This window comes from Sciurus vulgaris, assembly GCF_902686455.1.
Source record: "Sciurus vulgaris genome assembly, chromosome: 8".
Lineage (NCBI taxonomy): Eukaryota > Metazoa > Chordata > Mammalia > Rodentia > Sciuridae > Sciurus > Sciurus vulgaris.
Window position 1 is genome coordinate 124,411,794 of NC_136468.1, and position 14,876 is coordinate 124,426,669.

Consider the following 14,876-nt stretch of genomic DNA (forward strand, 5'->3'; position numbering starts at 1 on the left):
TCTACAGTCAATTTTGGCCTGTTCATTTTCCTCAGCCCAGATGTGCCACCAACGCTTTTTAAAGGCTGCCTCCTTCAGGTGATTTGTGTTGCAGCCTAGTGTGGGTTCCACCAGGGCAGCTGTCTCCTTCTTTGGCTGAGGGACTCAGCCCAAGTCCTGTCAACAGTTATGGCTTGGCTACCTGATGTCCACCCTGTGCTGTGAGGTACAAGCAAAGGATCCTGGGGAGTGCAGGGTCCCTTTCCCTCCTGGAAGAGGGGAATGGGAGCCAGGCTGCTCCTTGGGACAGTCTCAGGGAGGATATAGACCCATGCCATCCTACACCCTGCTCTCCAGTCCTTTCTGTGAGGGGATGGGGACAAGACCACTGCAGGTGTGTACTGAGTGGCTGGCTGGTTATCTCTGAAGGCCAGTATGTGGGGCGTTGGGTCCACTCTGGGCAGCTAGTCAACGACTTTCTGCAACTTCCTTTTTTTTTTTTTTTTTTTTTTTTTGCGGTGCTGGGGATTGAACCCAGGAACTTGTGCTTGCAAGGCAGGCACTCTACCAACTGAGATATCTCCCCAGCCCTACTTTCTGCAACTTCAAGAAGCAAGCTACCCTGTGTGAAGACTTACTCCAGGCTAACCATTGAGCCAAGCATCCCATAGAGATTACATCATTGCAGCCTCAACTCAATGAGTTGGGCTCTTTTGCTGCATCACTTCTCACATCAGGGAATTGAGATTAGGTGACTTTTCCAAGGTCACACAGTGAAGGGATTGCGGGAGCCAGGGTCTGAGTCTCCGTCCCACTCACTACCCCTACTTCCCAGATGCAGCCTGGGTTCAGTCCCCTGGGGGCCCAATGCCAGACCAGTGCTGCCTCCACCCCTACAGCCAAACCTTTGAGGTCGAGTGGAAGGTGTGGGCTTCAGGGACGGGGACTTCTTTGTGTGAGACCCCAGCCCTGGTGCTTGCACGCCCTAGTGTGCGTGTGTGTGTGGTGGTGGTGGTGGATTTTTGCTTATGCCCTTTCTCCTATGTCCCAGCAGGTCAGGAAGTCTCCTGTGGCCACTGAAAGCACGTGGCCAGCTTAAACTCCACTCAGGCTGAGTAGTGACCTGCCTAAGGTTCTCTCCAAGGGCTTGTGCTCACTCTGTATCTTAAGCCTACACTTCGCCCTCAGATCTGCTTTGGACCCTCTGGACCTTGTTTCTTTCCCTGCCACTTGCATGGCATGGACTCCAGGTAACCAGGGCTGCTTGTATGAGGCCACAGAAACCAGGCATTCTTCCTGCAAAGGTCCCAGGAGTGGGACCTGTGTACAGGGAAGCTCCTGCTGGCAATCACTTGTATATTTTTATGCCATACATTCGCACTCGGGACAGGAAGGTACCTTCTGCACTGGGAGCACCAGTTGAGCCTGACTTCCCATGCAAGTCTTCCATGTGGCTCATGGCTATGGAAGGAGAAGCTATGACCATGGGACTCTTAAGCTAGGAGCTTGAGCCCTACCTTGGCTTCCATATGTGGCAGATACAGGACGATAGCTAGAGAGCCACCTTCCTTTGAAGTTCAAGGGTGTGAAGTGAAGTGCCCAAAAGTCCTTGGCCAGATAGTCCCCAATCCCGCTTCCTGATCCCAGGCAATTGCCTCCCAGTGTAGGGGAAGGAGTAAGAAAGGGCCCCTGCTCTGAGTCTCAGAGGAGTAGAGTAGATGCCTCTACCCCATGGTTCAGAATCAAAAGTCCCTTCATGCATGAAGCCCATTTCACAGAGATTCCTTGAGGGAGGTAAGCAGGGACTGCACCACAGACTGAGGGACAGAGGAGCCCAACAACAGGACCCTTTCTTGGGGTGAGGAGCAAAGATGGCTTGAAAACATCCTAGGAGCACTGTCTCCAAGGACCAGCCCTCCACCCTAGGGCCTGTGGCATACCTTCCAGCTGACCATAGGCCCTGCCCACAGGCCATGGGAAGAGGTCTGGATGCACCCCAAATCCTTCTTGGTCCCAAGCTGGGTCTCTCAAGGAGCTGAGATTGGCTGCAGCTATCCTGCCCAGGGAAGATGCTGGTCTTCTCTACCCTGCTTGTTGTTGTGTCTTAAGGTCTTAATGTAGGGGTGGGCTGGCCCTCCAGGGGGGCTTGACCATTACTGCTTCCAACCCAAACATGGGACCAGAGAGGGATGGACGCAGGGACAGGAGACTGCGACAGGATCCGGTTTATTCTGTCTTGGCAGGGTGGTCCTGAGAGTGGCAGCTGCCACCCTGTCCCGGGTGGAGGGAGGGCCCGAGGGCCAGTTAAGGCCAATGGCGGGAGAAGCAGGGGGCGCACAGCCCCTGGAATGCAGTGAGGCCAGGCCGAGGCCCGGAGGCAGCTGTGGTAGGCCTGGGCAGGGTGCCCCTGCCGCCCAGGGTGGAAGGCATCGGACTGGGACAGGGCCATGGCCTATAGGACTGTAGACCCAAGCCACAAGAGCACCCTGGGAATTGGGTGCAGGGTCACATGACACAAAACATGAAACACAGGCACAGAGCTCACAAGCAAGCACATGAACGAGTGGGCACAGATTCACAGGTCAGAGGGACACACAACTGTGGCCAAGCTGGACACGAACACAATGGTAGTGTCACATATAGACCATGGAGACATGGCACTATGGAATACATGATTGCCACAATGAATGAACCAGGCCAAGCAGCTCAAGGGAAGAGGGAAACGGGCCTTTTGGCACGACTGCACTGGAATCATATGAGACATGGTTGGCGGGGGCTGGTCTGGAGGTACCTAGGGTAGCACCCCCCCACCTTGGGTTAGTCTGTCTTCCACACTTTGTTGAGCAGCTTTACCACCTCATCGTAGATGATAAACACGATGGCCACATCCAGGCAGACCCGGCCCAGGCGGGGGACAGTGCCCTTGTAGAAACTGGGTGAAGGAGGGGATATGAGTAAGTCAAGGAGGGAGGAGCAGAAGGACAGTGTCCCTTCAGAGAGCAGCCCCCAGATCCCTGCTGGATGTTGAATAGAGGCCTAAAGGGGGACAGCCTGGACAGGAGGGTAGAAAACCAGAGAGGGTCTGGGTGGGGACAACAGCCCTGCCCCTCTCCTACTTACGCTTTGAGCCCCTCCTTCCTGAGGATCTGCAAGCCACAGTCCCATGTGTTTCGGTATTTGTGTGCCTCCAGGCCCTACAGGATACCAGCATGCCAGAGTGCTCAGCAGCTAGCCCTGATTGGAGTTCCCCTCCCACACTTCCCAGCACCCCCCACCTGCATCCGGGTCTTGATAACATCCAGAGGCGTGTTTCCGAAGACACTGGCTGCACCGGCAATAGCTCCAAAGACCCCGGTGATCAGTGGGTTCATGGGCTTGTTGGGGTTGTCCCCTGGATGTATGGGGGGTTGTGATTAGTGGGTGCTGGGAGGGTAAAGAGGCTTTGAAGGTGGATAGGGGCCTGAAGCAGGGGATATGAAAGTGCCCCAGCTCCTCACAAGGGCAGCCCAAAGGGAGGCATTAGCTTGCATTATTTGGAGGTGGGGCCTGGGACACAGACTCACCTGTGTACCAGTTGCGCAGGGAGGTCATCACAAAGAAGCGGATGGCTTGGTTTGAGCCCTGTTTCAGCACAGTGGCAGTGAGGCCCTGGTAGGTCCCCTTCACTCCTGGGGGCAGGAGGCTTAGAGTTACCCTGGGCCTCCCAGGCCTGAGCTGGGGATTAGGATGCCATGTGTAGTGCCAAGGTATAAAGTAGAAATACAGGGCTCTTTTAGCCTAGTGGAGGTTTCTGACCCTCCCAAGTGGCTCACCTTGTTCCCGTACAATCTCCCTAACCCCGTGGAAGAATCCTCTGTACTTGGGGTTGGGGGAGGTCTGGTCATGTATGAACTTCACCTGAGAGAGAGAGAGGCACATGCAAAGGAGCTAGATTTGGTTCCACCACCTAACAAGCACAACTAGCCCTTTCAATATCAGGCCCAGAGACCACCAAGGTCAGGCCAGGGCTGGGGGTGTACCTCTTCACAAGCAAGCAGAGTCACCCTAGGCTGTCCTGGACACTAGTACAGAGGCCCCAGGACAAAAGAGAGTCTCTGCAGTTATTTCTTCTATTTCCCAAAGTTTTGGTAGCAAATGTGTATGTGTTCTGTTTATAAAAGTATTTTTTTGAAAGATGTTAGTAATGGTTTTGTCTCTGTGATGGACAACCTCCACAGGAGACCCTTCCTGCCAAGCCTCCCCAAGCAGTCCCTTCATGTTCTCCCTCCCTGTTCTGCCCAGCTTCCTTGAGATCTTCCCACCTTGATCTTCCCCCAGGCACAGGCTTAACCAAACCCTGCCATCCCTATGAACCACTCCCACCTAGACAGTCTCAGTGGGGCACATGGCCACGGTGGTCTGGGATACCCCAGAAACAGCCCTTTGCCGCCGCGCGCGCGCGCCCGCACCCACCCACACACACACACACAACACACACACAGCCTCATTTCCATGCCAGGACTTTCCCCACCTTGATGGTCTCCATGGGGCACACGACCACCACAGCCTCGGCCACACCTGCGCCCAGGCCACACAACAGCCCCCGCGTGCTGTCTAGCCGTCCCTGGGCGTCCCGCATGTGATTGCTGAGGAACTCGAACATTCCAAATCTGGGGAGAGGAGGGTGAGAGGTGTCTTCGCTGCTGCTGGGGTGGGGGCCTCTCCCAGTCGCCCAACCCAGCCTGGCCTCACCTGACGGCCGCCTTGGGGATGGAGCCGTAGAGCAGAGAGCTGAGGCCGCGGTACAGGCCCAGAACGCCATGGCTGCGGACCGTCTGCCGCACGCAGTCCCCTGCACGAGGGGGCGGTCAGGACCCTGTGACCCTCGGCACCCGCCCCGAGCAGCTCGTTGCCTCCCATAGTCCTGCGGCCGCCCCCTCCTCACCGATGCCCCGGTACCGCGGCGGGTGCGAGCGCTCGTCTAGTTGTAGCTGCGTCTTCACGTATTCAGTTGGGAACGTTATACAGATTTCGATGCCGCCGGCCAGGCCGCCTACGGGGGCGGTCAGCCGGGTCCTAAGACGTCTCCCCAGTGGCCCCGGCCGCCCGCCGCTGTTCAGGCCCCTCCCCCGTCCCGGACTTCGCCCGGAGCTGCCGCCAGCCTGTACAGCCCGGAGGCCGAACCTGGCGCACACGCCCCCCACCCCGTTGTCCCGACGAGGCGTGCAGAGATGACACGCGGAGCGAGCCTAAGACGCCAAGAGGGGACCTGGGACACGTCCACCGTTACCGTAATACCCTCGCCCGACCCGGAAGTGAGGCGGGGCCTCCGTGTCCCGGGCCCACCCGGAAGCGGAGCGGGCAGGACCGGGGTCCGCGTCCCGGAGCGGCCCACCTGCCAGGATCGCCTTCCCAGGGTGCGTCAGCTTGGCTTTTCCTGGTGCGGGCGCGGCTGCCGCCAGGGCGCAGGGGGCACGGGGCGCGGCCATGGCGGGCCGGAGGCGGGGCGCCCGGTATCGGCCACGGGTCCGAGCCTCCAAGCGGGGCACTAGGTCCGCGGAGTCAGCAGCGGCAACCGGTTATGGTCCCGGGGGCGGGGCGGCCGCGTCAGCTCCCGGGCTCCGCCCCGCGTGGCCTGAGCCGGGCCCCGCCCCCGCCCCGCCCCGTGCCGGCCGGGAAACTGAGGCCGGGGCGGGGCGCGCCGAGGCAGGCGTCGGGGCGGGGACCAAACCACAGCCAATGGTGGTTGCCGAGTCTCCGGACAGCCGTGAGCGGCAGGGCAGGGGCGGGGCCTCGTGGAAGCGGTGCTGCGCCCTGACCCGGGAGAAGTGGGTGAAGGTGCAGTTTCTCTGCCTGGAGCAGTGAAGCGCGCGGGGAAGGAGTGGGCCTCGAATTCAACTTCTGCACGAAGCTATAAGGTTCCCCGAAGGTCCCAGAGGAGAGAGGAGCAGATACTACCCTAAGACATGTGTATCCAGCCCCATTCTTGCCGTTTGCAGGCTTGACTTTCAGACACCTCACGGGGCAGTTGCTATCCCGTTCTTCTCCAGATTTAAGAGTTCCGTGCAGCAAACATGATCAGTTAAATACCCAAATACAACTCAGCTGCATACTTCTAGATAGTTTCTCTGGGCAGAACAGGCCCCCCATTCTCCAAGAAGTTCCAGCAAATCCTTACCAAGCTGTATGACCTATCAAATTGGCCCCTGTCCCCCTACCCACAAGAGCACCAACAAGAGAAGCTTCACCTTGATAAACCAACTTTTAATATTCATGATCAGCAGGAGGCTCAGAGTCAGGAGGTCTGGCATCTCCATACAAATCCTGTTGTGTCTGCAAGTGGCCTGGAGGGGGCAGCTCTAGCCAGTGTGAGGTGAAGAGAATGCCCCTCTCCCAAGCTTCAGGGAATCCTTGTAGACAAGAACCTCCCTAGCAATGCCTGGCTCCAGACAGAGGGTCTGGAGGCAGTCCACCTCCCGACTGGCTGCTGGTGCTTGTCTTCTTGGGCAGTCAAGGTCTTCTGAGACCTCCCCAGGTTCCAAGATGGCTCAATAGCTGCCATCATTGGGCTTCAGTAAAAATAAATAACAGCCGTGTGTCCTGCTTCCCAACCAGGGTTCTCTGTGTGTCCAGAGTGCAATATTTCTTGGAGAGATTAACTACTGGGTGGTGGGGGTGTGGAGACTGAACACCCACTACACACTGAAGCTGAACACAGAAGGCTGGATGAAGGCAGGAGCAGCTGCATATCCATAGGGGAAGCCAGCAGAGCTTGCTGTCAGCATCAGCTGCTGGCCTGCAGAAGAGAGAAGCCCGCAGTGAGCAGAGCTCCTGATGCCCGGGGTCAGGGGATTCTCTCCTGGCTGCCCCTTGAGCCAGAGGCCCAAGAAGCAGGGTTGCTAGGAATCAACTGACCACCCAGAGCCTGAGGCATGTGGAGAGCAGAAGCCTGGGGTCAAAGAGGTGGGAGTGCTGTTGTGGGGCTGGTCAGGTTAGAGGGCAAGCTGGTCCTCAAATGGGACACTTACTTAGCTCAACTGGCTGGCTCTCATTCATGCCCATCAAAATCTAAAAAAAAAAAAAAAAAGATTGAAGTTAATGGCCAGTGTATACCCCTGCTTTGGGAGGACACACTGAAGCCCAGCTGGTATGCTGTGTGCTCATATCAACTAAGAAGGCCTGTTAGCTCTGCAGTGCACTCAGGACCCAACAGCTTCTGCAGTCTGCTAAGACAGCCAGGCCATCTCAGGCAGGTTCTCAGGTGCAAAGCCCCTCCTAGTACAAACCAGCAACAGCCATACTACTCAGGGCCAAACAAGGCAGGACACAGCAGCACTGCACAGCAGGGTAGCACCCTGATCTGAAGGTAGGTGCCTTCAGAATCAGAGAGGATGCTGGCTATGCCAAAGTTCCTGGACACACTGCCCTTCATACCTAGAAACCACTAAAGTCCTTCCCACCACCACCCATCCTTCCTCATCTCTATATGAAGCCCAACCAGGGCAGGGCAGTGTGAATCCCCACCCCAGTGTGCTACCTACGGAACACAAGTGGGGCAGGCTCCCCCACATGCTCCTCCTGCTTGCACAGACTCTCCAGGGCATCCAGTTTGTCCACCTGCAAGAGGCAGGAGCATGTGAGCACCCACACAACAGAGAGCACAGTCCCACTTCTAGGTGAACATGGGACAGAAGACCTGCACAGGGGCTTCCAGGGAAGTTGGAGCTGAGGACATGCAGAACAACAGCCAAAGTGGCTCACTCCATATCCTACTCTGCATCTCCAATGCAGGGAGGCCACAGTGAGGTGGAGCCTGGGGATTGGGGCTGAAATGGAGCACCTGGCACAGCTCTGGTGAAGCTCCAGCCTCTGTTCCAGCCTAGCTGCTTACTGGTTGACCTGTGGTCCCCGCAGGTACACATAGCAGTGGCTAGTGGTCAGAGGCTTAGAGTGGCCTAGCTCATAAGGGATGAGTCTTCCTCTGGACATAGGGACACCACTGCTTATGGACCTGCAGGGCTGGAGCAGCGTACTGAGACTTCCTGTCCCTCCTAACCAACAGAGAGAGCATGTGGTCTTCAAGAGACCAGTCACCTGAAACCTGGGACACTCCACCTGTGAGCCACTGAGAACAAGCTGCCTCCTCACTGTTCTGTGATGTACCATCATATGCTGCCCTGTGTAGTACTCATAGGCTGGGAACAGAATGAAGTGGTACAGTTGGGGTTGTCAGAGGTATGAGCACTGTTCTAATGGGGGCAATAGCAATTGTGCATCTAGGATTCCCCCAAACAGATATGGAGTAAAAATGAAGAACTAATAACTTTTCCCATATGAACTTGGGTCAGGGAAGATCAGGCCAGATGTCCTGACAACTCCTGCCTGCAGAAAGCCAGGACCTGGATGAGGAAGGATCACAGCAGGCATTATGGCCCCATAGTCTGTCCTCTTTGCTGGCAGTTGGCAGAAGTCCGAGCTGGGATTGTACCTCCCTCTACCTGGACAGCATTTGGGAGGTTGCAGAGGGATAGACTCCAAGATTCCTAGATGAGCTGGCAGGTCCCAACCCAGCTCTCCAGTCAAGAGGGGTATGGCCTTCTTTTCTGGATCCCTCACCATTATGGCCCTGCTGTGTTGCCTCTGTGGGACTGCAGCTCAAGCCAAGAACAAGCCGATGCCAACACCCCGACCCCTCTGTTGAGGAGACCCCTTGTGGGACCCTCCTCTCTTTACCACAGCAGACACCATGTCTGGCAGAAACAGGTGGGGCAAGCAACAGGCATCACAGTAGCCACTATCTACTAGGAATAGTGGTGATGTCTGTAAACCATGGACCAACACTGGGTTACCTATATGGCCATAGTGCTGGCTGAGTTAACAGTGGCAGCCAGGGCAAACATCATCCAAAACAGACAGGAAACATGCTCCTAAAAATCCTTAGGGGATAGTCCCCACATTCCCTGCAACCAGGAACCCTTGTAAACCCAACCAGTGTCCCCTGGCTGCTAAGCCACATGGTCAGGGCTGCCATCCCTCAGCCCTCAAAGATCATCAGGGAGTCTCACCAAGATAGGTTATACAAATGGGACTAAGTTACATTCTCTGCAGTGAAATGATGGCCCTAAATGGCCTTTGGAGTGGCCCTCACCAAGGGCTGGGCAGCCCCCTGGGGGCTCTGGAGGCAGCCAGTAGCCTTGTAAACACTTGCAGGTCAAAGCTAGCAGCATAGATCCTCATTCCTATATCTTTCCCAGCTAACCTAACCCAGGGTGCCCTATTCCCTTGTATCATGGCAAGAAGTCATAACAGGAGTGACTTTGGGGTATCCACCTGGCTTGAAGCAGTTTTGGTGCATGGGTACAAGGGCAAAAAGGTGGTACTGAGAGATTTTCCACAGTCTTAGAAACAACAAACTGGGAGAGATGACAGGTCTCTGGACAATGGCTAAAATTGGGTCCCAAACAGGCACTCCTAGGACCTTGGTACCCACAAAGAATTTTAAAATCAGACACTGATCTGAAGGAGGTAGGTAAAGTCATCCCTACACAGCTGTTGGAAGGTGTTAATATTCCTACCAAGTGCTCAGCAAAAGGGGGCCATCATCAGTGAGGTCACCAATAGCTGCACCCCCAGACTCCACTAGATGCTCTCTGAGGGAAGACAGCCTAGCCTGTCTGCATCCTAATGGGCTGTGTGCTGAAGGCCCCATGAGGGAGCCAGTGCCACCAGCTGGTGCCTCACTGGTGAAGCCCAAGGTGAGTACACCTTCCTGTCCCATAGCAGTGTTCGCTGCTGTAGCTTCCCAGGCAAGGTCCGCAGAACAGCTGCTGGGAATAGAAAGTTCTTAGTTCTACCCAGTGTTTCCCACAGTGATTTTCTAGAGCAAGGTAGTATTAGGCAAAAAAACTACTTGCATGTAGAGGGAACAGACCATTCTTGAAGGCAGGCCAGGGCTAGGTTGGGCAATCTAGACTGGCCTCAAATTGGCCCACCACCAGGGCCCTACAGGCCCAGGGCCAGGTTACTACCAGGGATGGGCTATGCCACCCAAGGGCCAGGGAGTCACAGCATGGTCATTACTTACTTTGTTAAGGTACTCTCTCATCACCTGAATGAAGTAGGGCATAGCAAAGTCCATAAGGTTGTGTCTCCAGGCCAGCTCAAGCACCACATCTGGATGAAGCAGGTCATAGCAGGTGAAGAGAGAGGCCGCAAAACACTCCTGTTTTCCTTCCTCCAGGAACCACTGCAGCAACTTCTCAGCCAGCTCAGGATCACGTGACTCTGAGGCATGCTGCATGGCATCCTGCAGCGAAAAAAAAAAAAAAAAAAAAAAAAAAAAGCACAGCTCTGGTTGTTCTGCATAGGGAGAGGCACTGAACCTTCAATCAGCTGGGTTGGCAGGTGCTTCTCTACAAGGCTCTTCTTTCTGTTCCCTGTGCCTGCTGCCCTTTGATAAGATGAAGGTGCTACCTCCAGAGATACTAAAGGGGACCAAGTGTGGTTTTCTCAATCCCCACTGAATTGCCTGGAGGTGGCACACATAGTGGGGCACCCCTGGGACACAGGGGTTCCACCTCAGAGCCAAAGACATGGGTGTAGAGGGAGTGTTCAGGGCTTCAAGGGTTTGCAGGGGGATGTAGTTGATTAGACCTACAGCTGTGCTTCCCTCTGGAGCTCCAACTAATGTGGAACAGCTAGTGTTCGAGAAATAGTAATCCGGTTGGACACAGTCATATATATCTAATCCCAGATGCTGAAACAAGTCTGAGGCCGACTTGCACAATTTAGTGAGAGCTTTTCTCAAAATAAAAAGGGCTAGGGATGTAGTTCAGCCTGAGTGTCCCTTGGTTCAATCCCCAGTACCCCCACCCACAGATACACACACATACAAATGATCTGCTTTTCCTCAAGTCCCTCAAAACCCCTAACTGCTACGTCTGTATTTGCAAATGTCTTTGTTTAAAACATTATTTACAAAATGCCACACACATCATGACAAGTTAGCAGGAAACAAGTGCTCTAGTTGCTTCTAGCTGTATGAGCTAGCTTTCCTGACTCCAGTCCAGTCCTTGTGACAGGTGTCACTACCACCCCTTTCACAGATGGGGTGACAAACCCAGAAATGAACTCACTTGCCCATGGTCACTAAATCTAATTTGTGGACTGTGCAATTTGGTGACAATCTGTAGAGAGGATGGGAGCAAAGTTGCTCTCATTGGCCATCACTGAGGTCTCTGATCCATGTACCCACTATAAGCTCCAATATAAGCCTGAGTTACACTGGAAGACTACTGAATACATCCTGTAGGCCAGTTAATTCTAGGTGGTCCCCTTTCCCTTCCTTCTAATTTTCACCTGCTTACTATTCATTTCAGTACTTCTTCAGCCCCCACACTTTACTAAAAGAGCACCAGGACTTTTTTTTCTGGCCACAGTTGGCCAAGACTCAAAGGAAAAGCTCCAGAAAGCCTTCAGGCTCTCTGATGCCAACTTGTTCATAGCCCTCAGTCTCCCTGTATGTTTCCTTCTGACTGGGTCACTCTCAGGTGACCTGTCTTCAACCTATACCTAAAATGGGCACCTTTCTGTCCTCCCTGCTCCATAGGCATTGGACATTTCCAGATCCCCTGAACTCCAGACTGAGTTCCTCTAGGTGGCTTCCTAGAGGACTTAAAGGTCCAACATGCTCTAACAAAGCTCTCAGGCAGTGCCCTGCTCCTGTTGCCCCAAACCAGCTCAAGTCTGAGACTATACCCTCCCCTTCTCATTACCACCCCCAGCCAGCACTACTCTCAGAGTAGCTCTTGATCCTTATCTTTGCTGCTATTTCTCCTTCCAGACTCCTGCTGATGCTTGACCGACCTTGCCCTGATCCATGTCTACAAATTAATTGCTGCAGGCTCCAGTTCCTCATTCACAAGTGTGTGGAGGGACCATTTCCTCCTGCACTCAACCCTTACCTGCCTGTCATCTGGCCTCACACTGCACACTTTACAGTGGCCAAGCTTACTGCACTCCAATCTTTAAGGGTGCCACTGATGACCATATCATATCTAACTGACCATATCATTATCTAACTTTGCCATTTAGAAATACTTTTTCCAGTTGCTCCCTGACTGGGCACACCATGAGATGGATACTTTCTTCCAGGAGGACTCACAGGAGACTTTGGTTCTGCTCAAGAGAAGGCTCCTCTAGTACAGCAGTGTTGACACTTGCAGAGGGGGCACTTGTGTACTGGGGGCTGTTGAACACAATTCTTGGTCTCTACTGCCTATTAAAGCACTGTGTCCCCCAGCTGTGACAAACAAATGCCTCTTGGGTAATGTAACAACAAAAAATGTGGAAAAACAAAAACAAAAACAAATGTTCCTCAGAGAACAGAATTGCAGTCTGGAAGAAGCATGCTCAGCCACTTTCTACCTATGGCTTTGTCCTTTGGATTGTCTTCTTGGTTCATGTGGCTCTGAGGGGTCACTTGCTAGAGAAGAAGGGCTTCTGGCAGTATTTACACCACTGCTCACTCATCACTGCCTGAGGTGCAAGGAAGCTGCACATTTATGTACCTGGGGGCAGGTACCATGGGGATAGAATAGAATGGCTATGACTGGCTGGCCAGGATGTATATGAGTTCTGTTGTTGCTTCCCTGTAGCTAGCTCCTGGGAACCTTTTGTTTGGTTGCAGAGTTTCAGTAGTATTCCCTCTTGGTTTCCTCTCCAGAGGATCTGTCAGCTCTCAGAAAGGACCTTGAGCACTGTCACTAAGGGCTAGATGTCACGGCAAGTGCTCAATTTTTTTTGTTTATTTTTTGTGGTGCTGGGGATCAACCCAGGTAGGGTCTCATGCATACAAATGCTCCTTCACAGAAGAAATACAAATGGTCAACAAATATATGAAAAAATGTTCAATATTTCTAGCAATTAGAGAAATTCAAATTAAAACTATGCTGATATTTCATTTCATTCCAGACAGAATGGCAACAATCAAGAATACAAGCAAAAATAAATGTTGGTGAGGATATGGGGAAAAAGGTACACACATACATTGCTGGTGGGGTTGTAAATTGATGCAACCACTCTGGAAAGCAGTATGGAGATTCCTCAGAAAACCTGGAATGGAATCACCATTTGACCCAGTTATTCCACTCCTCAGTATATACCCAAAGGACTTAAGATCAGCATACTACAGTGACACAGCCACAACAATAGCAGATCAATTCACAATAGTTAAGCTATAGAACTAACCTAGATGCTCTTCAACAGATGAATGGATAAAGAAAATGTGGTATATATATATACACAACAGAATATTATTTAGCCATAAAAAGAATGACCTTATGACTTTTGCTGGTAAATGGATGGATGTGGAGACTATCATACTAAGTGAAATAAGTCAATTCCAAAAAACCAAAGGCTGAATGTTCTGATATGCAGATGTTAACACACAATAAGCAGGAGAGAAAAGAATAGAAGTTCAGTGAATTAGACAAAGGACAATGAAGGGTTGGGAGAGGGGATGGGAATAGGAAAGAGTAGAATAAATCAGACATAATTTTCATATGTTCATATATGAATAAACCACAGTGAAACTCCACATCATGTACAATTACAAGAATGGGATCCTAATTAGAATAAATTATACTCCATGTATTCATGTCAGGATATACTCTACTGTCCTGAATATCTAAAAATAACAAAGTTTAAAAAAAGAAAGTAATTTTTTCAAAGAACCAACTTTTTATTTTGTCAATTTTTTTCAATTGTTTCTTTTGTTTCAATTTCATTGATTTCAGCTCTGATTTTAGCTATTTCTTGTCTTCTACTACTTTTGGTGTTGATCTGTTCTTTTTCAAGGACTTTGAACTGTAGTGTTAGGTCGTTTATTTGTTGACTTTCTCTTCTTTTACTGAATGCTCTCCATGAAATGAATTTTCCTCTTAGTACTGCTTTCATAGTGTCCCAGAGATTTTGATATGTTGTATCTTTGTTCTTGTTAACCTATAAGAATTTTTAAAAATTTTCCCCCTGATGTGTTCAATAGTGTATTATTTAATCTCCAGGTGTTGGAGTAGTTTCTGTTTTTTATTTTGTCATTGATTTCTAATTTCATTCCATTATGATCTGATAGAATACAAGGTAGTATATCTTTTTGTATTTGCTAAGAGTAGCTTTGTGGCATAACATATGGTCTATTTTATAGAAGGATCCATGTGCTGCTGAGAAGAAAGTGTATTCACTCATTGATGGATGAAATATTCTATATATGTTAAGTCTAAATTATCAATTGTGTTATTGAGATCTATGGTTTCTTTGTTCAATTTTTGTTTAGAAGATCTGTCTATTGGTCAGAGAGGTGTGTTAAAGTCACCTAGTATTACTGTGTTGTGGTTTAGCCACACCAACAAAGAGAAGGAGAGAGAAAACTCAAAATTACTAAAATTCGGGATGAAAAAGAAAATATCACGACAGACACTATTGAAATACAAAACATAATTAGAAGCTATTTTGAAAATCTATACTCCAACAAAATAAAAAATCTTGAAGACATCAAGAGGTTTCTAGAGACATATGATCCACCCAAACTGAATCAGGAGGACATACACAATTCAAATAGATAAATTTCAAGTAATGAAATAGAAGAAGTCATCAAAAGCCTACCAACAAAGAAAAGTCCAGGACCAGATAGATTCTCAGCCGAGTTCTACAAAACCTTCAAAGAAGAGCTCATTCCAATACTCCTCCAAGTATTCCATGAAATAGAAGAGGAGGGAACCCTTCCAAATTCATTCCATGAAGCTTATATCACCCTGATACCAAAACCAGACAGAGACACATCGAGGAAAGAAAATTTCAGACCAATATCCATATAATGAACATAGATGCAAAAATTCTTAACAAAATTCTAGCAAATCGCA

General features: G+C 51.2%; 2 protein-coding genes across 7 annotated transcripts in view; both read right to left on the reverse strand.

The window, feature by feature from the left end:
- Positions 1–2,189: 2,189 nt before the first annotated feature.
- SLC25A1 (solute carrier family 25 member 1) lies at positions 2,190–5,593 on the reverse strand. 2 transcript variants are annotated; one of them, XM_079152019.1, is made up of 9 exons: positions 5,354–5,593; positions 4,904–5,011; positions 4,711–4,810; positions 4,490–4,628; positions 3,792–3,876; positions 3,543–3,647; positions 3,255–3,370; positions 3,100–3,173; positions 2,190–2,911 (listed from the first exon to the last, which is right to left on the reverse strand). In XM_079152019.1, the coding sequence occupies exons 1-9, from the start codon at positions 5,445–5,447 to the stop codon at positions 2,797–2,799; spliced, it is 936 nt and encodes a 311-aa protein (XP_079008145.1). In that variant the 5' UTR covers positions 5,448–5,593; the 3' UTR covers positions 2,190–2,796. The 2 variants fall into 2 exon arrangements, with proteins under 2 accessions (XP_079008145.1, XP_079008144.1); XM_079152018.1 differs by having other exon boundaries at positions 5,249–5,593.
- A 580-nt stretch (positions 5,594–6,173) lies between these two features.
- CLTCL1 (clathrin heavy chain like 1) overlaps positions 6,174–14,876 on the reverse strand; it is a 137,229-nt gene continuing 128,526 nt past the window's right edge. The window contains exons 30-33 of one of the 5 annotated variants that reach the window (XM_079151971.1): positions 10,043–10,264; positions 7,500–7,575; positions 6,987–7,026; positions 6,175–6,754 (exon numbers count right to left, since the gene is read on the reverse strand). In XM_079151971.1, the coding sequence (XP_079008097.1) occupies positions 7,007–7,026; positions 7,500–7,575; positions 10,043–10,264 (318 nt within the window). In that variant the 3' untranslated portion in view covers positions 6,175–6,754; positions 6,987–7,006. Of the gene's footprint in view, positions 6,755–6,986; positions 7,027–7,495; positions 7,576–10,042; positions 10,265–14,876 lie in introns of all 5 variants that reach the window. The other 4 variants (XM_079151972.1, XM_079151974.1, XM_079151970.1 and 1 more) reach the window with 4 other exon arrangements.

What these genes read in the sequence shown, in the direction of transcription:
- SLC25A1 (XM_079152018.1), bottom strand. Translation starts at nt 5,447, where the DNA reads ATGGCCGCGCCCCGTGCCCCCTGCGCCCTGGCGGCAGCCGCGCCCGCA. An exon ending in GCCGCGGTACCGGGGCATCG is followed by an intron (nt 4,811 to 4,903) that starts GTGAGGAGGGGG and finishes CCCCTCGTGCAG; the next exon opens with GGGACTGCGTGCGGCAGACG. An exon ending in CCTGCGCAACTGGTACACAG is followed by an intron (nt 3,371 to 3,542) that starts GTGAGTCTGTGT and finishes CCATACATCCAG; the next exon opens with GGGACAACCCCAACAAGCCC.